Source organism: Epinephelus lanceolatus, chromosome 23 (assembly GCF_041903045.1).
Source record: "Epinephelus lanceolatus isolate andai-2023 chromosome 23, ASM4190304v1, whole genome shotgun sequence".
Classification (NCBI taxonomy): Eukaryota; Metazoa; Chordata; class Actinopteri; order Perciformes; family Serranidae; genus Epinephelus; species Epinephelus lanceolatus.
In genome coordinates, this window is record NC_135756.1 from 21,211,190 (window position 1) to 21,238,241 (window position 27,052).

The following is a 27,052-nucleotide window of genomic DNA, read 5'->3' on the forward strand; positions in this document are numbered from 1 at the left end:
GTGCAAATAAACAATCTTTAATTTCAAAGTAACAAAGGAAAATCGCTCATACAGAGGAAAATCTAAAACCAAATCAGAATAACAAAAAATCACTCTTGCGAGGAAAACAACAAGGATCGAGAAAAAGGCTAGATAAAGTATCAAATTAACATAAAACTAGACAATGGCAAAAGCTGAGCAAAGTATCAAAAGAATACATAACCTGATAAATCATAAATGGACATGGAGGACCTCAGACTTGACAAGACAAGACGAACTGGCACAGGACAAAGGGAAACACAGACTATATGTACCCACACACACAAGGTAATGGGAAACAGGTGGAAACAATCAGGGCAGGGCAGACAATCAGACCGGTGGGAACACACGAGAGGAAGGGGCAAGGTACCTGAAACGAGAGGAGAGTTGGATGTCAAAATAAAACAGGAAGCCACGAGACAACATAGACACAAGACAGAACTAAAAATAACTAACTTAACTTCTTGGACATGACAATCTACGGAGAAGTATCCTCAACAACCCTACTTAAAAAACCTCTTTAACGTTACAGCCCGCTGCTGCATGTCTTAACGGTTGAACTTTTCCTAAATTGACGTGAGGAGGCAACACTGAGGTCAGTAAAGGCCATGATTCCTTCCGTTGATGCTGGGATGGGCAGTATTTCTATTACTTGTATTTAAAATACGTATTTCAATTACATTTGAGTATTTTGTAATTTGTATTTGATAAGGACCATAAAAAGCAAATGTAATTTGTAACAAAATACTTTTGAGTGGAGTAATTTTGTATTTTAAATACTCAAAATACTTTCTCCACAAACAGTTGAAATTCAGTCATATGTTATTATCACAGTGTCTGTGAATATTTTATTTGTTGATACAAAAAAGTTTATGGGCTGTTAAGTCTGGTTAATGAATATATATATATACATAATCAAGTTGTTGTCTTTTAATGGCTTCGCTTAGTTACACTTAGTTAGTTCTGTGACTGTTCTGCCTTTTTGTGGGATTCACCAGAGCTTTGTGTATATCCTATAGCCCAAACCTGAATACTCTGCTATACCAAATTGTGAGAAAACAAGCATAAATTTGCAATAGCTGCAACCAAATTTGCTACTATCACGCCATTAATGGATGAATCATGTTTGTTCTTTCTGGCATAGTTACTTGTGGTCTCTAATTGCAGCATGAAAATTTTGAGCATTTTTGGTCAAGGACTTTTTGAGTAGTATAGCGCCACCTATGGACGAATCATGGGCATTCCTTCTGGTATAGTTACTCATGGTCTCTGGTTGCAGTATGCACATTTTGAGCATTTTTGGTCAAGGACTTTTTGAGTTATTCACGAAAAGCTTTGTGGACCGACCGACCAACTGACAGCCCAATGTTCCCACAACCCTGTGTTCCCACATTTCCTTTTTCATAAATTTGTATCAGATTTTATCCCCCTTTCTCCCAATTTGGTAGCCAGTTACACTCTACCTATTATCCAGTAGCAATGGGGGAGGATAGGGCTTAAATTGAAGGGAAATGTAGGAACACAAGACCTAATTTTGAAAGTGTCCTAGAAATGTGGGAACATAGGGTTTAATTTTGAGAAAAATCTTAGAAATATGGGAACTGTGGGAACATAGGGTCTAATTTTGAGAAAAATCTTAGAAATGTGGGAACATAGGGCTGACCCCACCTATAGAGCTGCGGGTTGCTGCTAAAAAGAGAAAGAAAATTTTTTTTTCTGTATTTGAAAATACAAAATACATGTATTTTATTTTGATACATTTTCTGGCACCAGTATTTTATATTTTATTTTGAGACAAATATTTGAGGGGTATTTTGTATCAAAATACATTTTGATGTCTTTCTACTCATCTCTGGCTACCTGAATGCCAAACATGTCAAACAGACGTGAGCTAACGTTAGCTTAAAACATTCGGTTTATCAAGGGGAATATTAAGTATATGTAAAATATAAAGCTGCCAAATTAAGTTATTTAAACAGCTAACTTTTAAAGGAAAGTAGGGGGCGTAACTTGATCTGTCAAACGCGACTGTACTACATCTACGCCCTCCTTCTTCACAGCTCCTCCGCCTCCTCCGACCCCACCCGTCTGCTCTCCATTCTCTCAAGTCACAACTTGAGCAAAACTTTCTGCGACCGAGTCCATGTTGGGAAATACAGCAAGAATGCGCGGAGGACGGGGCTGTGCTTTAAAGCTATTGTAATATACAGTAGATAGATAAAGTTTGTCTGCTGCGGGTGATGTGAGAGGACCCCCCCCCACACTCCAACAAGGACTATGAGCAATAACGACATCTACGAGATGGACTCCGTGTGTGAGACGGAGGACTTGGAGGGGGATTTTGAAATGGGCATGATAGACGAGGAAGTTGGTAAGAAGACAGCTTTGTTTGTCGCAAGAGGTTTGTTGTGTCGATGTGAATGTTGCGTGGGTTTATGGGCTCTGTGTGGAGTTTGTCTCAGTGTACACGTGATAGGAGAAATACAAGTAGTGGGACAGTTAGCACCCACTCATTCATCACTGGTTTGTTCTTAGTTTGAGCAGTGATGCTTTGATGGGAGCAACTTTTAAAGTGGTGCACCATCATTAAGTACGTTTACTTTTATGATATACAAGTGCCACAATGAGATACTTGCACTTTAGGAGCATTTTCATTTTCTCCAACTTCATTTTGCGCCCCAAAATTCAGATGAAACACTAGCTTTCACTCCTGTGCATTTATTTGAATTGAATCACTGGTATGAACAGTGATTTTTACATACAAAACATATGGTCAGTCTGTAGGCCATTTAATGTTAGCTTCAGCCAATAATAATACCTGATATTACAACACAGACATGCACCATTTTGTTGCCTAATGGGTGCTTTTACCTTTGGTGCATTTTGGTGCCAATACTAATGCATTTAGACTGCAATACTTGGACTTAAAACTCTGATTTGGCCCTGTTTTAAAATGTATGATCAAAGATGTCTATTGGACACAAATACATAATTTCCCCATTCTGCCATCATGACACATGATGATTTGTCATCTCTAAATGCCAGATGACAATATAGAAGCAAATAATGACTAGTATAGGAGTCTGTTCAACATTCATATCATGCATGCAGGGCAGAACAACTGTGGGGGGGTGTGGTCGCACATTTCCAAGAGGGCACCATCTTCCCACCGCCATTTCTGCAACACAAATTAATATGATTAACAGATGTTGTGCAATCATGACTTTAAAAGAAACCGCCCCAAAACAGCCAGAGTCTTTGTTGGGCTCCTCAAAGGCTAGATTGCATCTCTCCACACTCTTTTGTGTCTTGCATTTCTTACATTCCACCCTGACGCTACAAACCGAAACAGCAACTTAAATTTTGAGTGAGTACATTGTTGGAAACCTGCAGGGTTTGCACAGCTGTCAGCTCCCACGCTTGTATCTTACAGGAATGAATTCCCAATCTATACGCTCCTTTGAGTCTTGTCCACAATGACATAGTGTCTAGTATTGTATGCTGTTTTTGTTACTCACAACTCAGTGAGGAATAAATGGTCCTTTGGGGTTAACTTTAATAGCAGTAACATCTTATGGCCCTGATCATATGGAAATTACAGATGCATCTCATGCTGGATCACAAAAGGCATGCCAAAGTGCACTCTCTTTAATGGAGCCTATGTTCAATTGTTATGAATAATTAATGGTCACACTCTGTTGCCCCCCCCCCCCCACACACACACACACACACACACACACACAAAACTCCACTTTGGTGCAGCTGTTTATGTTAAAAACAAAATATGCTTGTCTTCTGTTTGTTTGCTCTGCCTTTAATGGTTTCTTGTGTTGTCATGGAAGATGTTCTCTAGAGAGCAAGTGAGCGCGGGATGGGTGGGTTGTGGCAAGACAGCAGATTTTTATTGCCGACAGCTTGTGGGCATTCGGCGTGCGTTTGAGAAGAATCAGACCGACTGACTCACTGTAGGTTTCGTAACGGTGTTTCTGGCGGGTTTAATGACTCAGGAGCCGGTGCACATTTTATTTATTTGACACACCGACTCGGTGACAACAGAAAATAAACATCTAGGTACCACAGTGTGGACTCCATTCAGCAGCAAAACTAAAACACATGAATGCAAAGCAATTGAGGATTTATGCTTCCCTTTGAAAGCATCATGTGATATTACAGTGATGGTACCATTTGCAAGGTTAAAGGTCAGTGTAAAAAAAAATGGATAAACAGCCACCCATTTATTTATAAAGATCTTGTATCTGTCCTTCTTTCTCACAGATGACAGGAGTCAGATATTAAAAAGCCAGGCTGTTAGATGCCAGTAAATTACTTATTGGTTTACATCTAAATAAGAATAGCCTGAGGCACAGTCATTAGTTATTATTATTCATTTGTCATTGGTTCACCAGCACGTCTCTCATGTCAAAATACTAACAGACTTTCTAGTATAACAAGCTTTGTTAGAGTACAGACTGTTAGCCTGGTAGAGGACTTTGTCAAAGGGAAGGTCTCATTTGATTCTGACTCCACAGTGGAGTCTCCCAGCATGTTACTATGGCCAGTGTTTGGAAAACAACATCTGTCTTCAGTTAGTTTTGTCATCAGCACATTGCTTTATGTGGAAAGACTACAGGACTTTCCCATATTGGATGTAATATTATCTGTTATAAAAAACAAACATTTATAATGCATCTAACAATGCATACAGTGGTTAATAATGTTGTTTTTGATTGTTTATTAATGATGTGGTGACTGTGAGTGCAGATCTCTTAATGGACATTTGGGAAAACACTACGCTGTCAGTGGGCACAGTGTTGACCACACTGCAGTGAGTGGTGACCTATTTCTTGCCTCTTTCCAGGGAGGAATATAGCACTGTGGTGTGTGGGCAAGTGTGTGCTGACTGTAAAAAAAAATGCAGTTTGGTGAAACAGGCTCGTGACAGGAAGGTGTCACTGGTTCAAACCGTCGGACTGTTTGGGAAATGAGTAACAGTCTGTGATGGTTCAGTGAGCGCCACTGAGGTAGAACATGGGTATTCTCCTGGTCGGTGTGTGAGTGTACGAATGTGAGATAGATCAGGGGTGGGAAGAACTTTTAAGGTCAGCAGCACTTTGACTCAAAGAAAATATATATTTTCTCTTCACTGTTGTGCTATTTATCACTCTAGATTGTTTTGGAGGGAGTTGCCGAGTGTTGGAGATATCAGCTGTTGAGATGTCTGCCTTCTCTCCAATATAATGGAACTAGATGACACTCAGCTTGTGGCGCTCAAAGTGCCAAAAAATACATTTGAAAAACTCAACAGCAATGTCTCTTTCCAGATATCATGACCCAGTTACTTAAGATAATCCACAGACCTTGTTGTGAGCAGTTTCATGTGGGAACTATTTTCTTTCTACCGAACTACACCCACCAACTGTATCACTACACAGAAGGAAGCGTTGGCTATTGCTAGCTTACCTAGCACCACTGAGCTAGCTAACGTTACAGCTCAGCCAAGGGGGACGCCATCATGAGCACTAGCCTTTCGTCAAACAGTAGATGCATGCTTCCTTCTGTGCAGTGATACCAAGCCCCCAGGATCAGGGCCAGGCCTTGAAGCCAATTTTACATAGTGGCCTAATGTCAAATTACTCCATCCGGGTCCATCATGTGATGCCAGGGCGCCCAAAAAGGCTTGTCCCTGTAGACTTATATTGTGAAAGAGATGTCTGTGAGATATTGGTTACATTTTTTTGTCACAACCCCCTCAAAATGACTTTTAGGATTTTATCCTTTCGGTCTGATAGCATTTAGAAAGTCTAGAAAAGCTGTCCAATTAAATCTTTTTTATCCTTAGTTAAGTTAGCCAAGCGCTAAACTGGACGTTAGCCACCATAACTCTCTAGTGCGACCTAGTAGACCTGGATAGTGTCATACTATGGAAATTAGGGGTGGGAGTCACCAGAGGCACCAGGATACAATATTATCACGATACTATATTATTGCGATTTAAAGCGTGAGTATTGCAATAAAAAATATCGGATTTATTTTCTTCTTTGAACTGCAAATTTTGTCCCTGAAGGAAAACTTTTTTATCTAATAAAACAAACTTTTCAGTCGGTTCATCTCACTTCAGTGATTTTTATTTAAAGGGCATTTAATTTTATTGTTCTAGTAGGGTACCAAAAGTTTAATTTGTATTTCTAATTCTAATAATTTATATGATTTAAAAAAAAATGATACTTGGTGTCCATGTGACGATACGATGTCAGCATCAAAAATATCACGATACTAAGCTGTATTGATTTTTTTTTTCCCAACACCACTGAGCAACTTTCTTTTTTTTTTTTTTTTTTTTTTTTTTTTTTTTTTTTTTCCTAAAGATATTTTTTCGGGCATTTTTGCCTTTAATGATAGGACAGCTAAGTGTGAAGGGGGGGATAGAGAGAGAGGGAATGACATGCAGCAAAGGGCCACAGGCTGGAGTCGAACCCGGGCCGCTGCGGCAACAGCCTTGTACATGGGGCGCCTGCTCTATCCACTAAACCACCGACACCCCACCACCGAGCAACTTTCATAGGAATGAACCAGACCCTGCCTGTAATGCTGTGGCCAGGTCTCAGTATATGTACGGGTGATACGGTTGGCAGGTGTAGTTTGGTAGAGAGAAAATAGTTCCTACATGAAACTGCTCACAACAAGGTCTGTGGATTATCTTGCTGGGTGCTAAAGTGGACGTGACTGCTCTGTTGTAACACAGCTTCAGGTGGACTGCAGGTAAATGTCAGCTGAACAGGATGTACGGTGATGACAGGTCCATCCCCCACAGGTGACTCAGAGCTGTGACGCATAATAATGTCCTTCGCAGGAAATGGCAATGAGTTTCAGCTGTCTATTTTGTCCGTACAGTAATAACTTCTAACAATCTTGTGCAGTATCAATAACCTCTGAAATACAATGGAATCATAGTGGCAGTCGGTCTTACAGCACATGTAGTTGTTTTTTTTGTAGCCTCAGGTGAACAAACAGTTGACAACTGGCTCAGCCAGCGACAAACAAACCTCAGCTGCCCGCAGCTTGTCACATAATCAGTGACCTTCTCTCTCTGGTGTTCACAAATAATTTGACATGTTGGTTTTTGATATGTAACAGTAGAAGTGGGATAAGTTAAGCCTTTGAACAACACATTTTGAATTATTTCTGTATTTGATAACTATGAATAAAACCACAAAACTACATCAAATTTAATACACAGCTACAGTTATGCATAAAATCACTGTCAGCAAAAGTTGAATGTGTTGCTGCATTTCCTTTTTGCATACATACATGACTATAATCATGGGCGGATTATGAGACAGTGGGGCCCTGGGCACAGATATGCAAAGGGCCCCACCACCTCTCCTACATAGGAGCAAGACACACAGACTTTGTGGTGATTTTTTTTTTCTCTTTGTAGTCATTATGTATGTATTTGTGTCTCTTTGAGATAATTTTGTGTCTTTTTTTGGTTATTTTGTGTCTCTTTTTTGTAATTTTATGTCTCCTTGTGGTGGTTTTGTGTCTTTTTCAGGTAATTTAGTGTCTGTTAGATCATTTTGTGTCTCTTTTTAGTAATGTAGTGTCTTCTTATGGTTGTTCTTTGTCTTTTTATAGTTATTTTTGGCTCTCTCAGGTGATTTTGTGTCTCTTTTTAAGTCATTTTGTGTCTCCTTGTGGTTGTTTTGTGTCTTCTTCAGATAATTTAGTGTCTGTTGGATAATTTTGTTTCTCTTTTTAGTAATGTAGTGTTTTCTTGTGGTTGTTCTGTGTCTTTTTACAGTTATTTGTGTGTCTTTTATGTCTCCTTGCAATTATTTTGTGTCTTTTTGTATTTGGTACGCATCTTTTTGTGGTTTTGTGTGTTGCTTTCAGGTAATCTAGTGTCTTTTTGATCATTTTATGGCTCTTTTTTTAGTAATTTTATGTCTTCTTATGATTGTTTTGTTTCTTTTTGTAGTTATTTGTGTCTCTTTGAGGTAATATTGTGTCTATCTTGGTAATTTTATGCCAGCGTGTAGTCATTTTGTTTCTCCTGTGTCTCTTTGAGGTAATTTTGTGTCTCTTTTTAGTTCTTTTGTGTCTCCTTGTGGTTATTTTGTGTCTTTTTTGTGCTTGTTAAATTTCTTTTTGTAGTTCTGTGTCTCTTCGTGGTCATTTTGTATCTCCTTGTGGTTGTTTTGTCTCTTTGTGGAAGTTTTATGTGCCTTAGAGGTAATTTTGTGTCTTTTTTGTCATTTTGTGTCTCTTTTCAGTCCCTTTCATGTCTCCACGCAGTTGTCTTGTGTCTTTGTGTAGTCCATAAGCATCTTTTCGTTGTTTTATGTGTCTTATTGTGGTTTTGTATCTCCTCGTGGTTGTTTTGTGTGTCTTTCAAGTAATTCAGTGTGCTTTGACCATTTTTGTGCCTCTTTTTAGTAGTTATTTGTGTCTCTTTGAGGTAATATTATGTCTTTTTTAAAAATATTTTTTCTTTTTTATGCCAGTTTGTAGTCATTTTCTTTCTCCTTGTAGTAGTTTTGTATCTCTTTATAGTCCTATTGTGTCTCCTTGTGGTTGTTTTGTGTCTTTTTGTACTTGTTAAGTATCTTTTTATGGTTCTATGTCTCTTTGGGGTCATTTTGTGTCTACTTGTGGTTGTTTTGTGCCTTTTTGGGGTAATTTTGTGTCTTTTTTTGGTCATTTTGTGTTTTACTGAGATACTTTTTTGTCGTTTTGGCTATTTTATATCAGTTTGTAGTCATTTTGTGTCTGCTTGTGGTAGTTTTGTATCTTTTTGTTGTTAAGCTCTCTTTGAGGTAATTTTGTGTTTTATTCAGATAAGTTTGTGTGTCTTTGGGATCATTTTGTATATTTTTTCATCACTTAATAGCAATTTATAGTCATTATGTGTCTCCTTGTGGTTGTTTTGTGTCCTTTTGGTGTTTTACCCATTTTTTTTTTTACGTTTTGTATGTCTCTTGGCAGTTCCTTTGCATGTCTTTGTGGTCTTTTTGTGTTTCTTCCTGGTCCGTATGTGTTAACTTGATTGACATTTTGCAGGTGAAGGCCAGGGGTACCCCTGACACTTCGACACTTTAATGATACAATAATAACATGATAATATCAGCCTGCTATTTTACTGGAGGGGCTCAAGTAAATAGCCATGTGGTGTGGACTGTCTTTGTTTATTATTATGCCTGCATTGCCATTCATGTGTTTGGTCTTTTTGTTTTCACAGTTTACCCCGAGGAGTTTTTACCAACGTTTTACAGTATTGAAGAAGGCTCAAAAGTCGCCAAAGTGCAACTGGTGAGTCAACACAATAATGTTGGTGTCTGTACTCTGTGTATATGGAGTGTCAGCTAACTGATTGATTCTTTTAATTAAGTTTTCATACTGTCCAGGTGCCTAGATTTACATAATACCTTTATTTTTAATGATTATTATAAATATTGTCTTAAGCTTTTATCAAGGCACAATTATTTAGCCAACAGATGGCAGATATTACAGTCACTGGACCATGAGACATCAAATCACACAAAACACGCCAGACATAAAGATGCATTAAAATACCAACTCATGCATGTAATTACATAAGCTTGCAAGAGCTTTTTTAATACGCAGCGGTGTCACAAGTTTGATTGTGTGGAGAGAAAGAGAGAGAGAAGGAAAGGGCGGGTATCATATTGTTTGTTGACACTTCCCACTCTTCCTGCATGGCCCGCTTTGCACGTTATAGAGGCTGGTCAAGGTCAGCATTCAACAATATCTGTGCACAGATTCTCCACACACACACACACACACTGTCCTCTCCCTTCTCTGTTCAACATGTACGGCATCATGGAGGAGGAAGAGTACGAGTTTCAGGCCGTAGACTTAACTGACGAGCCTTGTTTTTGCCCTCAGGCAGAGTTTAATGACAAGCCGGAGTCTTTATTCTTCAACGACGGTGTCAGGAGGATTGACTTCATCCTGGTCTATGAGGATGAGGATAAGAAGGACTTTGAGAAGAGGCATACGTACCAGCGCCGCAAGGTGGGTCTCTCTCTTTTTTTGGTATAATTTTGAGCTGGATAACTCAGCAGATTATATTGTTATATTGATAAGGATTCTTTTTGCCTTTATTAGATGGCGTACATTAGAGAGATAATAGGAAGTGTGGGGAGGAAAAAGGAAGGGCCTGATATGCAGAAAAAGTCCACAGCTGAACCTGTCAGCGTCACAATTCTTTAGGCATTGAGTTTTAAAACTAAGATTCAGTAGCAGATCATTTGTCTCAATGAATGACCCACTATTTCTGTTAATAGAAGTGGAAGTTTTCTCATAAAACTTTAATTTAAAGTTATATTCACTCAGTAAAAGTCAACCACTGAAAGCATGGGTTGAATGTGATATCCCTAGGGTGTTTTATGACACACATACTCTATTGTTTCTTGCCTGTTTGTAAAGGGAGTTTTCATTTGCAGCGGGATGCCACCATGACTTTAAACTAAGCATTAGTGACCGTCTGCATTCAGCAATGTGTGCACAGGAACTTTAAAAAGGCTTTAATTATCCAGGAAACGGAACAGCTTGGCTTACATTGTTATGGTAGTGCCTTTCTTGTGCACTTCTCATTCATTCAACACACATTCTCAGTGTGAATTGCTCAATTCATGTGTTGGCTAGATTCCCAGAGGGACAAGTGGAACTTCTTCACTTCACGCAAACAAAACCTTGCAAAAAAAAGCCCTCAAATCTGATTATTCTGGTTATAAGGCTCCTTGTCTGAACTTGAACTCCGTCTAATGTTATTATCTAGCCTCAGAAATCTTACACCTGAGTAAATCAGAAGGCAAACAGCTGTTCTGGTTTTGTCTCACTGTGTATTAGTTGAGTGTCATGAATATTCAGCAGGCCACCTCTCTTACACATCACAAATCCAACATTCAGGGATCTGCGCAGGGATTTGAAGTGCACAAATTAACAACGCCGAGACTCCAGGTGTGTTGTTTGTTAATGCCAGTGCCTTTCACAATACAGTGATAGATGTGATATGTAATGCTTGTTGACTGATACCTGCAGTGTTGCAGCCGTGACTCTGCAACAAGTGGTTTTTGAAATGGAGACTGTGCCCTGCGGAGGCTGCAAACAAAATATTACGTCTTTAATGGGTGAAAAAGCTTCCTAATATGATAGATAGTAGTTTTGTTGTTTTTTCCGCAGCAGTGAATTGATGTAACGGGGTGTTGGCAGAAGAATCACGTGTAGAAGCAGATCAGCCAGTTCCTTGGAAAAAGGCTGGCAAAGCCGTTACAAGTCAGAGCTCACAAGCTTCTTCACCACAGACACACTGACACTGAGGCAATTCCTTACTCATAATCTTCCCAAGGCAAACTAGATCCAAGGAGGGATGAGGAGTGCAACAGTCTCTACCAGGCACTCCCTTGACTTTGTTTTTCCAAAGCTAAACCTGGGTCAAACACAAGTTGCAAAACCTTTCTTTCCTGCTCTGACTCTGACTGCCGGAAGGGCGTGGTTCACTTCAGATAGCTTGAAATGATGCTTTGAATATTTTAGTTTGTAGTTTAACTACATTTTTATGCACTTGTTGTATTTTCCGTTTGTCATGAAAACATCCACTTGTAAACAGGGTTGGCTAAAACAAACAGCGAGGGTATTTGACTTTTGCTCTGTCAACAGCCTCTATTCCTCAGAGTCTATAAAGGTGCCACATCAAAGTTTGTATCCATGCATAACTTATACAAAAGCTTGGAGCTATTCACTGTACCTGAGCACTTTGATGAGCTACTTTCTATACAATTTGGATATATTTAATACTTTTTTCATACTATTTCAGTGCTTTTCATGTGTTTCTTGGTTTTGGGGAAGCTGTGTTCAAAGAGATTCCAGGATTCACTGTAATGTCTGACAGCATACCACCAACAAGAACCTGCTCAGACTTGTTTGCAGTGTCGCCATTCATTGCTGCTATGTGCAGTATAAATAATGCCTATGTTATGGAAATGGAATAAGTCCAAATAAATGAGCTGTCAGCTTTACAACTTGCTTTAAAGGAGCAGTGTGTAGGATTCAGTGGCATCTAGCGGTGAGGATTGCAGATTACAACCAGCTGAAGCTGCTCCCAGTTAGGATTCCTTCAATGTTCGTTGTTCAGGAGGTTTTTACTGAGACAATGAGAAAATGCAAAATGCGATTGGCCCTGTCTGGAACCAGTGTTGGGTTTGTCTGTTCTGGGCTACTGCAGAAACAAAGCGGTGCAACATGCTCCCTACTTGGATATAAACAGCTCATTCTAAGGTAACGAAAACACAACAATTCTTATTTTAAGGTAATTAACACGCTAAAAAAGACCCCTAAATCCTACACACTGAACTATCAAACAAAATTAGAGTCCATCTTTAACAACAGTGTTGACAAAGTGGATCATGTAAATCAAGGTGATGATGTGTCGGCACTTCATGAGATACCACCATATCAATAAGTCATGAGATTCAGTGTACACACAGACGATTGGCAGGCCTTTGACACATGCTCGCTGTATTTACACTGCAGGCTTGGCAAAGACGTCCGGCACACAGCTTCAGTGCATCTGGTACAGAAATTGAATCATAATGGCCAGGGAGCATTAAATCAAGAAGCTGTTTGAATGCCATTTTTTGTGTTTGCTCCCTGTAGAGGCGGCGAGAGTACTTTGAAGCCAGCCTGATGAAGATGGGGATGGAGCTGGAGGCGACGCAATCTGTAAGTAGATCGCACTCATTGGAAGGTTCCTCATACTGTATCTCATACTCAAAGCTCCCCTTCGTTGTGTTCTGCAGGTAACAGATGAGAAACTGATGTTTGTGAAAGTCCACATGCCGTGGGACGTGCTGTGCACCTACGCCGAGGTCCTGCACATCAAGCTCCCCATCCAGCCCAACGACCTGTCGTCCCGCCCCTCTCCGTGGCGCCATTTCTCCTGCATCACCAAGTACTTCTACCCCAACGAGGACATGATCTCCAAGGAGACCGAGTACTTCACCGCCCCCTTTGAGAAAGATCGTCTGGAGTATTTCTACGTGAGGGACAGAGATCTCTTCTTCACCCCGTCCATGAGGAGCAGGATGGCAAGTTGTCTCGTGTTGCTGTCGGCAGTTTTCGTATATCTGTTTTATTTTCAAGGATGAAGTTGAAGGGTTGTAAACATACTCTACGGTTATTTAACGATACTGTAACCTCTTCTTTTTCCAGGCATATTACATCCTGAGTCGTGCCCCTTATGAAACACGAGGGAGCGTAAGGAAGTTTGGCATCACCAAACTGCTGGATGGTGGAGTGTACAAAGCTGCCTATCCCCTCCATGATGTAAGTTACATGTTGCGGTCGTATCAGGCCTGGTTTGTGTCCTCTTTTCGTTTGTAACAATCATATTTAAGATTTAAAATTTCGTATTGTTCTCCTGTTGGCTATTTCAGTGTAGGTTCAATGTAAAGTCCAAAGAGGAGGGCTGCCCAAACGAGAGATACCTGCTCTATGAAGAATGGGCTCATCCCAAAAGCTTCTACAAGATGCAACCACTAAACCTCATTAGGTGAACACAATCTTTTATGCTCTTGTCACAAAGATAAACTTTAGTATGAGAATTACTCCTTCTCCTCATTTTCTGTCATATGTATATAATGTTACAATGTCAGATCTTCATTTTAAACGTGGCCACAGTTTCAAATAATGACATAAACGTATGTATAAGTAATCCCCTTTTCCATCTTTTTTTGTACTTTCAAGACGAGCCAATGTCAGCTTGTGACAGATTTCTTTATATGGTCATCTGCTCCAGGCACGCTGCTGCATTACATTATGTAGCATACACTGCTACATTTAGCTACATGCTAACATCAGAGAAATCTGTTATCTTGGTTGCTGATGTTGTTAATTTTGCCCCAGTTTCAGATTATATTCCTGCTGGAACATGTCCGAATGTAAAGATTTTGGTTTAGAGGCTTTTATTGGTGATTTTTTCATGATAGAAAGTACTGCTATACTCCTTCCGTTGGAGGAGGCCCCCATTCATTGCTTTGAAAATTGCTCAGTGGCGCATGAAGCCAAATAAGCTTGATTTCCGCAATATGCAGTTTCCCAGATCTTCGGTATCATGAGGCCGATAGAGTAGTAGTCTGCTTGTGTAGAGACTTGCGTTGGCTGAGCGGCTAAGTCCTGGTTAAGCCCTCCACTAACTTGAATGGGGATAAAAATGATTTAATCCTATGGCTCCTCTAGACTTGTAATGTTATCGGACTAAAATCACAAAAAAAATCAAATCACAATAGTGAAGCGAGTCATTTCGCGAGAGTTATAATGCAAAAGAAAAATTAACTTATATACAGACATCTTTTTCACAAATATCAAGTGTTTTTTGAATAAATATGGATGTGCGATAATATCGGCAGGTCATCTGTACTGGCCGATATTGGCTTTCTAATGAAATATTGAAATCGGCCAACATGCTGATAATACCATTACGTCATCGTAGGGCTGGTCGATATGGACAAAAATTCATATCTCGGTATTCACAGGCTGACTGGCGATACACGATATATATATCTTGGTATTTTGTACAAAAAATGGGCTACTTGTGCTCAGTAGCAAATCAAAGCCACATTGAGATGTCGCAAGCAGTTTTATAAAAACAGGCTGTGATCAAAATAAAATGCAAAGACAGGGATTTTATGCACCTGTTTGAAAATATGCAGGCGGCGGAAGTGCTGTAAAGTTTAGTTGATTCAAAACACACCTAAATCACACATTAAACACACAGTAAACATGGCTTTATAGCGACACTGTAAACACAAGTACATAAATCAGCTTCACTATAACTCGCAGCATTCACAGACAAACACTTGTCTTTATCTTGACACATTTTCCAAACAAATATGACATGCTAATGTTATTAGCACAAGCCTATGGCATTTTACATTGTATAAATTAGCCTAGCGACAAACTGCGATTTCCTCTGCTCATATGAAGCCAGGATAAATCACACACAAGACTGAAAATGCTATTTTTGTGGAGGCTTTATTGTCTTCACAATTTATTGTTTCTTATCTGTGAATTAAAGTAAATGAATCCTTTGTTTCCACTGAGGGAAATTGGTTTCAACGTACAAAAAAGACAGGAGGTCTGCGTCACCGCGACGTGTAGTTACATTTCTGAGGAGGTGCACGTCAGGCTACAGCTCTAAAAAGTGTTGCTGGAGAACCTATGAGTGAGTGTGTGGGGCGGAGCTGTGTGGAGAGTGTGAGAGGAGAGATGCACACTGTTAGGCATCATGTAACGCAACTTGACCCTATATCGATATAAACGGCGTTGTCCAAATTTATATCTAGCTTGAAAATATATCGATATATCGCCCAGCCCTACGTCATCAGAAACGGCCAACCTGCTTTTTTTTAATCCACACAATGAATGAATATTACAGACATCGAAAAGTATTGTATTTCATGTCTCCATCAGCTGGTGGCCATCATGATAAGAGTATGCATGCATAATATGATGTTAATTCCACTACTGAAGAGACTTGATGATCACTAAAGAAAGGTTAGGGAAAAAAGCAGAAATATCAATATCGGTTATCAGTTATCGGTCAAATGAGCTGTTACTAGACTTGCACCGATTACAATTTCTTGGGCCGATACCGATTTCCGATTTGCAGTGTTTGGATGGCCAATTCCAAAACATTTTCCTTTTTGCTCAAATATAACTTCAGGTACAGTATTAAAATAAATAAGTAAAAAAGGCATACATAAATAAAAACATCGATAAATAAAATAATAATTCTTGGTGTAGAGCATTTGTGGGTAATTTCTTGAATAGCCAAATAGTAAAAATATCTCCTGTGGAAAATTCACACAGGTCTTCGGGACTCGCCCGCCAGTAAGTGTGCGGACACGCGCCTCGTCAGTTTCAAGCAGCACAGTGCAGCAGTGAGAGCTCTGCAGTTCAGTTTAACACGGACAATTAACAACTTTCTCCTTCGCTCTTTTGATGTGTGTGTGAATGATTAAGGTGAGAAGCCGCCCATGTTTCACTTTCTCACAACGGCCAAGCCGTGAGTTGCACATGTGCGTGTGTGTGCGCTGCTGATATTACAGGATGTCAATTATGCGGCACGGCGGGAATTTGACCGCCGTTTTATGTCAGCATATTCTAGACTGACCGGCCGGTTGCAGGTCATGGCTGATCACGTGAAAAACGGCCCGATTCCGAGCACTGCCGATAAATCGGTGCCAAGTCTAGTTGTTACATATCGGATATCAGCAAAATCCAATATGGTGCATCTCTAGAAACCAAAATCAAAGTATGATCCTGAGCATGTCACTTTTAACATGAAAAAGCTTCACATTCCCTTTGTGTTCAAGCAGGAACATTTATTTTTTATCTCTTCATCCTTGCAAATGAAATGTTAGTTTTCTAAATGAACAGTAAAGCCACACTAGTTCATCTGAAGCACTTTGTTCCCACAGGAAGTATTATGGGGAGAAGATTGGCATCTACTTTGCCTGGTTGGGTTTCTACACAATAATGCTGGCTCTGGCTGCTGTGGTGGGACTGGGCTGTTTCATTTATGGATACAGAACTCAAGAAACCAGCACATGGAGGTACATTTTCCTAAAAACAATTCTGGATGATGGACATGTAAATAAATGATGTATATGTTTATTTCCCCGTCTGATAAATCTCTGTTCGGTGTTTTAATGGCTGCAGCAAAGAGGTGTGCGACCCTGACATCGGAGGAAAGATTATAATGTGTCCACAGTGTGACAAAGACTGTGATTACTGGAGGCTGAACAACACCTGTGAAGCTTCGAAAGTGAGTTTTGTTTTATTTCAACAGTAAATATGAAGATGTTTCTGCAATGTTTTTCACTTCCGTCCTCCCTCTAATGTCACGAAATATACAACGGACAAAAACAGAATCCACTTTGCATGTTTGTTTCCCTACGTGACACAGCAACAGTTTTGTTTAGATCTGATTTGCATGTACGCCGGACAGAACTGGGACAGTTTTGACGTCCTTGTTTCTCTTTTCTTTCTCCATTGTCCTTTAGAAACTTTGCATATTTGATAACTTTGGAACCCTGGTGTTTGCAGTTTTCATGTCAATCTGGGGTAAGTTGCACACGATGTCAGAAAGGTGTTGGCGTCCTTCATTTCTAAGTTTCTAGAGCTGCAGCAACAAGTCAATTAATCTATTAGTGGATTGAACGAGAATCAATTGCCAGCTATGTGGATAATTGATTAATCGTTTCAGTCAATTTTCAAGCAAAAATGTCAAAAAAATTGCTGATTCTTGGTTTTTCAAATGTGAGAATTTGCTGATTTTTCATCATCAATAATAGTAAATTTGACATTCTATAGACTAAAAGCTTAGATTAATGGATAATTAAAATAATCTCTAGTTGCAGCCCTACAGTTTTCCCATAGAGCAGGCATGCTAATATCACTATCTTCGAGGGAAGCTATATTTATAACCGACCATTTGAAATGTTTATTTTGTCCTTATTTTTAGTACTATTAAAGGCAACACACTTTACAGTACATCAGTGTTTATAGAAGATGACGCAGACAATACTGTGTACATTCAGTTGTTTCCTTCTTTCTCACTATTGCCATGCCTGTTTTTTCCTGCTTCTGTTCGTTTCCTGACTGCAGTCACTTTGTTCCTGGAGTTTTGGAAGCGCTACCAGGCAGAGCTGGAGTACATGTGGGACACTGTGGAGTTTCTGGAGCAGGAAGAGCCACCTCGCCCGGAATATGAAGCCAAGTGCATCTATGAGAGGAAAAACCCGGTCACAGGGGTACGTCACACTCACAAACTCTCTGGTTTATTCTATTTGCAGCTAATAATGTTTCCAATAGTCCAAAAATTGTTTCGTGATCACATAACTAAACCAACCAAGAAAGAAATATGTTTTACGTTTTTTTTTTTGTTGTTGTTGTTGTTCAGAAGGTTTAAACCACATGGAGATGCTATGTTGAAATGATGAGTTTAAAGTCGTGTCAACCATTTCACTGTTTTTGTTTGTGATGTAGATCAAAGAGAAAGTGCCCTATACAGCCTGCGGACGATGTTTTCGAGTGTCCATAGGAATTAGCACAGTCTTATTCTGGGTAATGTGTTTTATTTATAAAATGTTTCTTTGTTAACACTGTAATTTACCTGTCTGTAATTTTACAAGTTCTTCAGACATTCTTGTAAATAAATAAGTAAATTGGTGCTAATTATAAAAAGAAAAGGTCAATTTAAACCAATGTAAATTTTCTGTAATTTATCATTTTTTTAATTGGAAACTCAATTTCAAAACAGAATATACGTTAATCTTTTTGATTTTATTTTTGTCCTTTAGATTCTGTTGATCCTGGCGTCCATCGTGGCCATCATTGTCTACCGCCTGGCTGCGTTTTTTGCCTTCTCAGCCAAACTCAGAGCTCAGGATTCCTTGAAGGAGCTGGAGCCCCTGAAGGAGTATGTGACACCTCAGATGGCCACTTCTGTCACAGCCTCTCTCATCAGCTTTGTTGTAATCATGATCCTCAACATCCTCTATGAGCGGGTCGCCATCTGGATCACCGACTTTGGTGAGTTTGCTCTCCTGCCTTCTTCCCTGCATTGACCTGCATGTGGTTTTTAATCGGAAATCTTTTCTTGTCTGACACAACAACAGAGCTTCCACGAACTAAGACGGACTACGAGAACAGCTTGACCCTGAAGATGTTCCTCTTTCAGTTCGTCAACTATTACTCCTCCTGCTTCTACATCGCCTTTGCCAAAGGGAAAGCGGTCGGCTTTCCTGGAGACCCTGTTTATCTCTTGGGAAAATACCGGAATGAAGAGGTACGGTTTGTCCATCTGGCTGTTACGTATTTAAAGTTGGGCATACATAGAAAAGTTGTTGACAATTTCCAACTCCCACTGTACGAGTAAATCGTCTGTGATGTAAAGCCAAACTCACAATGCTCACTGTGTGGTCCCATCATCAAGCCACGACCTGAGTGCTCACACAGTATGTGTAAAATAGACGATATAATGGCCTGTCGGCCCCTGTGGACCGTTCTGGCTAATGACAAATGTCAGTAAAGATAAGTTTGAAAGCTAAGTGGCTGCGGGCAGGTCAAAGTTAGCAGCACCAACATACTAGCTGGATATACTCTGTACGATTAATTGATCTGGGGTAATCAACTTATGGATCTGCTTCAGCTGTCCCAGAGCCTGACAACAACTGGCCAAAATTTCTGACGTGAAATTTATCCGAACGTCCAACAGTCGGTTGGGAGCAGTTGATCGGGCCACGATCAGTCCTCACTCCTTCCGCCTGTGCACTGCACGACAAACGACGAAGCTCAAATTCTGTCGGACTCTAAAATTAGTCGTACAGCTCAAAATGGCGTCAGAAATGGGTTCAAATCGTACAGTGTGTGTCCAGCTCTTATTTTGTGTCTCATTGTCCTGCAGTGTGATCCTGGTGGCTGTCTGATCGAGTTGACGACTCAGCTCTCTATCATCATGGGTGGAAAAGCCATCTGGAACAACATCCAAGAGGTCTTGCTACCGTAAGATGTCAGAATCTAAGACCAACTTTACGTCAAATATGGAACGCAAGTAGCACAATGGCAGCTTACACTGTAGATGCAGCCATAGACTTTACACAAAGATGGACGACACGTCTGCACTCCCTCCGACAAAGCGCAAAAATGTAGCCAGAATATCCCAGAAATGGGCGCTGTCATGTTGCGCTGTTGGAGCCAGAGTCTGAGCAGTAGCAGTTGTGGATTTGGAGTATCAAATTCTCGCCCATACACTCGTCCAGGCCAATCGCTGTCAACCATGATGTCAAACCCCCTTTTTATAGCCTCAAATAACCGATTAAAACCAAACATCTGCTAACATGGAGGGGGGAAAGATTTATGACCTATACTGCAACCAGCCACCAGGGGGCGATTGAGGTGTTTTGGCTTCACTTTTGGGGAGCTGTCATGCCGTCCATCTTTATAAACAGTCATGGGATGCAACAAATCTCCAGTGAACTCAAGTGAATTTGCTGCCAATAACAGGAGTCAAGGCCATAGGGCTAATAGCGAATCGTACACCAACTCTCCATTGTCATACTGAGTCACCGTGTCTGTATATGACCTCCTCCACCCCTTCCACAGGTGGGTGAAGAATCTGATTTTCCGATACTGCACCAATGTGGCTTCAGAGAAGGTGGTTCCTCGCTGGGAGCAGGACTACCAACTTCAGTCACCTTCAAAACTAGGGCTGTTCTATGAATACCTGGAGATGGGTAAGTCCCCCATCTGTCGCATTTACAGCTGCATACCTGGAGCCACTTATTATTATGCATGGGTTTGCAATGTGGAGGCTTATGTGTTGCTAAATTGCAAAACAGGTTGCACCACACAAACTACGTCTTACACACAGTAGTGGTTAGTTGTTACCAAATGAGCTAAAACCCTTACTTGTTTTTTACATCTCTGTTTGTCTACAGAATAAACAAAGCTCAGTCTGTATGCTAAGCTAAGCTAACGGGCTGCTGGTGTCAATCTCTTCAGCTAAGTGTTTGCGAGAAGGCAAATAAAGCAAGAATATGAGTATGCATTCCTGAAGGCGAGCAGATTAAGTAATCCTTGAACTATTTTTATTAAAGAGTTACAGTATGCAAGCTGAGTGTCAACAATCACAAATGGTGTGCCAATAATGTCAACTGGTCAGATGTTTCCCTTTGACTCTGAACTACACGAATACTGTTAGTTCTGAAACACAGGTATAGCGGAGCACGTCGTCACATTCAGTTTCGATACTGTTGTCTCACTCTCCTCTGTGGTCCTCTTGTCCATGTGTCACTGTCGTTGTCATGGAGATCCCATTTCGTCCCACCTAACTCATTTGCGTCTGCGTCCAAATCGGATTCAGAATGTTGATCAAAACAGGAATTGTCAGAGTCTGAGTCCATTGACATCTACACAGCTTGCGCAACTGCAAACTTTTCCGTCTGCGCCGGCATTTTCGTGCGGTTAACAAGCTGCTACATTTTTGTAAACATCATCTTCTTCCAGTTTCCAGCGGATCTTCCTCTTTGTTTGTTTTTGGACGTGGCTGTGCTGTTGTACTTCACGAGATGTGTAACAGCGCCCTCCATCTTATAACAGTGAAAACACCGATTGCCAGAATATCTCGTCAATGGCTGCGAAGCGTTCTGTCAGTGACGGAAAATCTCGGCAGTGGCGGGGATAGTGTTAAGTTTTAATGTTGCAACTCTAAGGGAACTAGTTCAAAACTAGCCAGCAAGTAACTAAGGATCTCACACACAATAAGTACCTGTGCCTGTCTTTCCTTATACATGTATCTTGTCTCTCGCAGTCATCCAGTTTGGCTTTGTGACCCTGTTTGTGGCCTCCTTCCCTCTGGCTCCGATCCTGGCTCTGGTCAACAACCTGTTTGAGATCCGGGTTGATGCGTGGAAAATCACCACTCAGTTTCGTCGCATCGTGCCAGAGAAGGCCCAGGATATCGGGGCCTGGCAGCCCATTCTTCAAGGCGTCGCTATATTGGCTGTTGCAACAAATGTGAGTTACTGTTTACACTGAGTTATACGTTTGTACATTTGTTTTAAAATCTAATATAATCTCATTCAGCAATGCCTCAGTAAATCCTACTTTTGTCAAGCATAATGTCCTGGTGTCTCAACAGGCCATGATCATTGCTTTCACATCTGACATGATTCCACGGTTGGTGTACTACTGGTCTTTCTCTGTGTACCCGTATGGAGATCACCCAAATAACACCATGCAGGGCTACATCAACACCTCGCTGTCTGTATTTGACATCAATGACTTCTCCAACTACAGCATGCCCATAGTGACGAGGCACAACATCACCACCTGCAGGTACAATCGGCCCATATGTGTGTCCTCTATTTAATTTTCCTATGTTTGGTTGTGTTGGCATCCATTAGATTATTGTTTCAGAATATTTGCTATTTGTAGTTTGCTATTATTGATTATATTTATGTTATCAGTTATTCCCTAGATGAATGTTGCGTATTGTGAGAGATAAAACTCTTGAATTTTACAGTAATATGTTGTATTTGAGTAAGATATCTAGCTTTCACACAGTAGGCAGTGTTCATTTTGACAGCTAATTTAGATTTAGTCTTAATCTTAGACTTGAGACTAAAATGTGAAAAACTCAAATTTTGATTAAATGCTTTGGAGCCTGTAAAGACACGTTATCAGATAACTTAGCATTTGTGAACAGATAAGTTGGAATCTCTAAACAGAATGATCTCAATTGGACTGAAATGTCTTTTGAGTTTACTTGCAAAAAGGAGATAGCGATGTGATGGAAACATCTGGACAAAATACAACGTCATCACATAAAGACACTTGAAATAATATTTTAAAAAGCTGGTGAGTTCAGTGGATGACAGTTGTGTGGCAAGTCATGTTTGAGTCCTGAAGAAAACTATTAAAAACCTCTCTTTTTTTAAGGTATCGAGATTTCCGGTTCCCTCCCGGGCATTCCAGGGAGTATGAGCACAATGTTTACTACTGGCATGTGATCGCTGCCAAAATGGCTTTTATAATTGTTGTAGAGGTGGGTGTGAACACAACAGGAAATCTCTCTGACACTAAAAAATATAATCAAAGCATGAATTATTAAAACATACTCATGGAGGTGTCTTCTTCTTCTTCTCCTCGCAGCACATTGTTTACCTTACAAAGTTCATCCTGTCCTACATGATCCCAGACGTCCCGTACGCGGTCAAAGAACAGATCAAACGAGAGAAGTACCTGACCCAGGTTATCCTCCACGAGACAAACCTCAAGCTGGTGACCAAACGTTTGAAACCAGCCGCAGACATGATTGTCAAGAACACGGAGGCGAATGCGACGCAGGAGGAGCTGGAGCTTGATTTCTGAATTAAATCTATGGAGGAAGAAATCGAGACGATGTTCATCCCTGATACTGTAAATACATGACTACCCAGCTTTCTGCAACATTTACCCACCTCTGTTTGAATACTGACTTTGTGAACTAGTGACGAATTAAGACCTGGAACAAGATATGGACTTCTGTTATGGAGAATGTGTAGAAACCAGTAAGAAAGACGATGTTTCTGTCGGACAAAGAAAGGAGAAACCACTTTTGTATAGTCTTCACCCACCTACTGTGCTCATGGTCTGGACCCCCATCAGGCTGAAGTGTCTAAAAGGAAGAAGAACAGATCATCTGTCCTCTGTAACTTTCCTCTCAGGTTGACCGATATATCGTACAGGATTTTTTGTAGCTGATGCACCAGTGCACAAACACAGTGTTCCTGATTAGGATGGAATCACACTTCGGCAGGGCGCTGAACATAAATAACTTCTGATAAGAAGGCTGGAGGACGGTGATACTCTACTTGTGGCCCGTGGGCCAAATCTGGCTCGCGATAGGGTACTAGATGGCCCCAAACCATTTTCTAATTGACAATGTAAATAACAGACAACTCAGCAGGGGTCAAGGCGAGGCCCCCATTGTCCTCAAATCCTTAAGGTGCCTTAAAGTGGCCCCTGGGCAATGCTATTTAGTATTTCTGCTGTAGGATTATGGGATATGGTGCGTTGTAATCCTGGGACCATAGACTTATCACTCCAACTTTATATACCCCATTTTTCGTCATGTCTCTTTAGTTATGAAGTAGACATTTATGAAAATACATAATACTTAGTGGTTCTGATGAGCCCTCGGAGAGAAATTAGAAAATGTATCTGAAAAAAACATTGTTTCCCAGAATTCATAGCTGCATGTCTGGTGTTTGTTTGCTCATACCTTTTGTTTTGAAGGCCGCATAGACTTAGAACCAGTTCCTGTCAGGGTATTATCCCCCACTGTCCACCTCCACGCCACTCTCATATTCAAATGTGGACAGACAGTTATAGGGCTTGGGGCATCAGGGATGGAGCGGTGGACCCTGTGCAGCATCACCCTTGGCAGGAGTGAGAGGTGCAGAGCGTCCTGGATGCAATGGGGGATTCTGCCTGGCAGTGGTCACCTTTTCCTGTAGAAGTTCAACCACTGCACTGAGTAGGCTTTTTCTCCTCAGTCTGCCATGGTCAGCCATTTTTGGGAAAGAAGGTCCTAAAGGAAATTATGGTCTTGCGTCTTCGAGAGGAGCTCTGCAAGTCAATGCTGTCCTTGTGTAGGGTCTCCTTACACTGCCAAAAATAGTAATGTTTGCCTGGATGATTTATTTTCCCTAAGATGAATGCAAAAAAAAAATAAAAATAGGTTGTCACTTATGGAGGCCCTCCTGAAGGTCATAGACGCTCTGAACCAAGACTGTCCATGTTATACTCCTTATTCCACATCCAACAGTACCACTTATGACTTCCTGCAACCACTTGGGCACATTCACACCAGGATAGTTCGGGGGACTCTGTTCAATTGGGTGGGGAATGCAAAAAAATGTCACAACTTCATTTGGTTTGGTTCACTTTCACACAGCACTTTTTAAAACGCACCAAGCCCCTGGACAATGTTACGCAGTTACAACAGCTGCTCGTTTGTAGGCGGTATTGCCCGAAATGACCACTGACCAGGAAGAAAAAAGCATGAGGAAGAAGAAAGCCCAGCTCATTGATTGGCCAGGGCCAAAAACGGAAATCCATCCCCTTCAGCCGGCTTGGTCACCACAAAAACACCAAAATGCACTGTGCTCTACGTCACTTCCTCTCTTTGGTTCACTTCCTCTCTTTGGGTCGCTGGATAGTCCGTTTGCAGTTCCCACTGTAAGCGAACCGCACCAGGGTTCACTTGCAAGTGAACCGAGACGCCCAGTTTTCAAGCGGACCAGGGTTGGCTCGTTTGGTCTGCACCAGAGTTCAAATGAGCGTTCACACCACTCCAAACGAACCAAACTATCCATAGAAGTGGACCAGGGTTCATTTAAAGCGGACCAAATAGCGCCAGTGTGAATGCGTCCTAAAGTAATTGATATTCGGAAAGGGATGGGTTAGGGTTAGAGACTATAAAGTTGTGTAGTACAGGGTTAGGGTTAGGGGGTTAGGGTTAGGGGGGTTCAGTGCTATTTGTTCTAATCTGAAGCCAGTATTGAATTTTAATGTATTTAGATTTTAACCACTTTAAACAGCAAATCAATTCTGAATAACTTCAAATGTATTTATATTACACACATTAACTTGACTTGCTGGGTGTTTCATGTATTGGTTTTTGCAGCCTGGTTTGGATGTGACAGCAAAGAGAAGCAAATGAGTGCCTCACACTTTGAAGTTTCACACTAAAGAGCACCAACCATTTGGTGGATTAAGTATGAAATACAACCAAACAAAACAATCCCAGCTCAACGTGCACCTACGAGTTCTCTTCCAGGTCTTCCAGTCATCTGGAAATGTGCTCAGTTGTCGTGGAAATGGTTCCGGTGATATGTGAGCTTGTAGGATTTAGTGTTGGCCTAAAATGTAAGCTACCCAGAGTTACCCAGAGTTTCTTCCAGTTTTATGTTTGTGTTACATTTCAGCTTGGTGAAATCAGCATTGCGGTGCATCACTCCGTCCACTGAGCTTCATACCGGTAGCTGGAAGCTTTCACACATGTAACCAGCAAGTGCCACAGCTGGGTGATTGTTTTAGTGTAATGCTGTCACGAAATATCAGTATTATTATTATATAGACAAGAAAATGCAATATTGATGATGGATGAAGAGTGTTTTACACTTCAGCTCACACTGTTACACAAGTGATGAGACCAAAAGAGTTAGAATAGACATGGACTAACTGATATACTGACTAAATGTGCCTCGAACACCTTTACCTTAGTGAGCATCTCGAATGTTTCAGAAGCTGTATTGTTAGTAGGGTGATAGATGTGATGCCACGTAAAGAGTTTACAATGATTTCAAACTGACCGCTCTTTCATCATCACACCAAATGCAGTTTAGCCTTTTTTAAAGTTAGTGAAAGAATTGCAGCCCTGTGAAGTGGTTTCGTCGACGATGTGAGTATAGTCTGTCACTTCCTCTATTCAGATACTCTCATCCACTATGCACTTTTTAATGACATGAGTTTGAGTCCTGTGCCTTGACCACTGCACTGCACAACATTTTGACTGCATGTTTTATCCTGTGATAAAGGCGATACAGTAATTTAGACTTCTCCTGTGTCACTGCTTCAATCTTGGATCAATACCTCTGCTGTATTATTGCCTCGCCAATGGTACCATAACAACCATGTATGTAAACAGTATCATATACCAGCAATATCTGATCATGCATATGTGTCTTGTATTTTTATCTTGTCAGTGCCATGAAATTGTTTTATAAAAAAAAAAAAGTTTTTCTTGTGTGTATTAAATCTTGGGTTAAAGGCTCTCTTAAGATTAAAAAACTTTACACGAGTGTATGCTTTATTTGTTGTTGTTTTTTTGACATTGGGCCAGGTGTTGCTACATCAGAAGATATTCGTTGTATTTTATCCACTCCTACTGACGTACGTGAGATAAAATATCTCCTACAGCAGTGGTTCCCAACTGGTGGGTCGTGGTTCCATTCTGAATGGACTGTAAGTGACATGCGAATGTTTCAAGCTTGTAATAAGCACACTTTATTTTGAAGTACTGCAAATTTCCCAATCTGAGCTTTCATTTTGAAATGTTGTACAGTGATTGAATAATGGACAGCTACTTAATAGAGACAACAAACTAGCTCTACGACATAGCCCAATACATTCTCTCTCTGACCTCGTCACTTCCCATGTCCAGATGTGATGTGCAAGGTACCCTGGGTGCGTTGGTTGTTAACGTTCCGGGACACCGTCTCAACAACTGTTACATGCTTTGACTTTTTTCAAAATACACTTCCGTTTTCACAGGAAATTTACCATTTGCTTACAGTCTGCTTCAAAATAAACGCACTACGTTGGTACAAAACCACAAATTGACATCTTTTTTCCTTCAACAAGAAACGTATATGGTTATGTTTTGTTAACAGTCGTGCAT

At 40.6% G+C, this 27,052-nt stretch overlaps 1 protein-coding gene across 1 annotated transcript; it reads left to right on the forward strand.

Annotated features, from left to right (window-relative positions):
- Positions 1–2,101: 2,101 nt before the first annotated feature.
- ano6 (anoctamin 6) lies at positions 2,102–26,451 on the forward strand. Its single transcript, XM_033615132.2, has 20 exons — positions 2,102–2,389; positions 9,257–9,327; positions 9,925–10,053; positions 12,697–12,762; positions 12,840–13,127; positions 13,252–13,365; positions 13,476–13,591; positions 16,521–16,655; positions 16,762–16,867; positions 17,106–17,166; positions 17,710–17,855; positions 18,091–18,168; positions 18,405–18,636; positions 18,723–18,892; positions 19,511–19,608; positions 20,209–20,339; positions 21,416–21,621; positions 21,746–21,942; positions 22,546–22,651; positions 22,759–26,451. Exons 1-20 carry the CDS (start codon positions 2,296–2,298, stop codon positions 22,975–22,977), a joined length of 2,763 nt encoding a protein of 920 aa, XP_033471023.2. The 5' UTR covers positions 2,102–2,295; the 3' UTR covers positions 22,978–26,451.
- Positions 26,452–27,052: the final 601 nt, after the last annotated feature.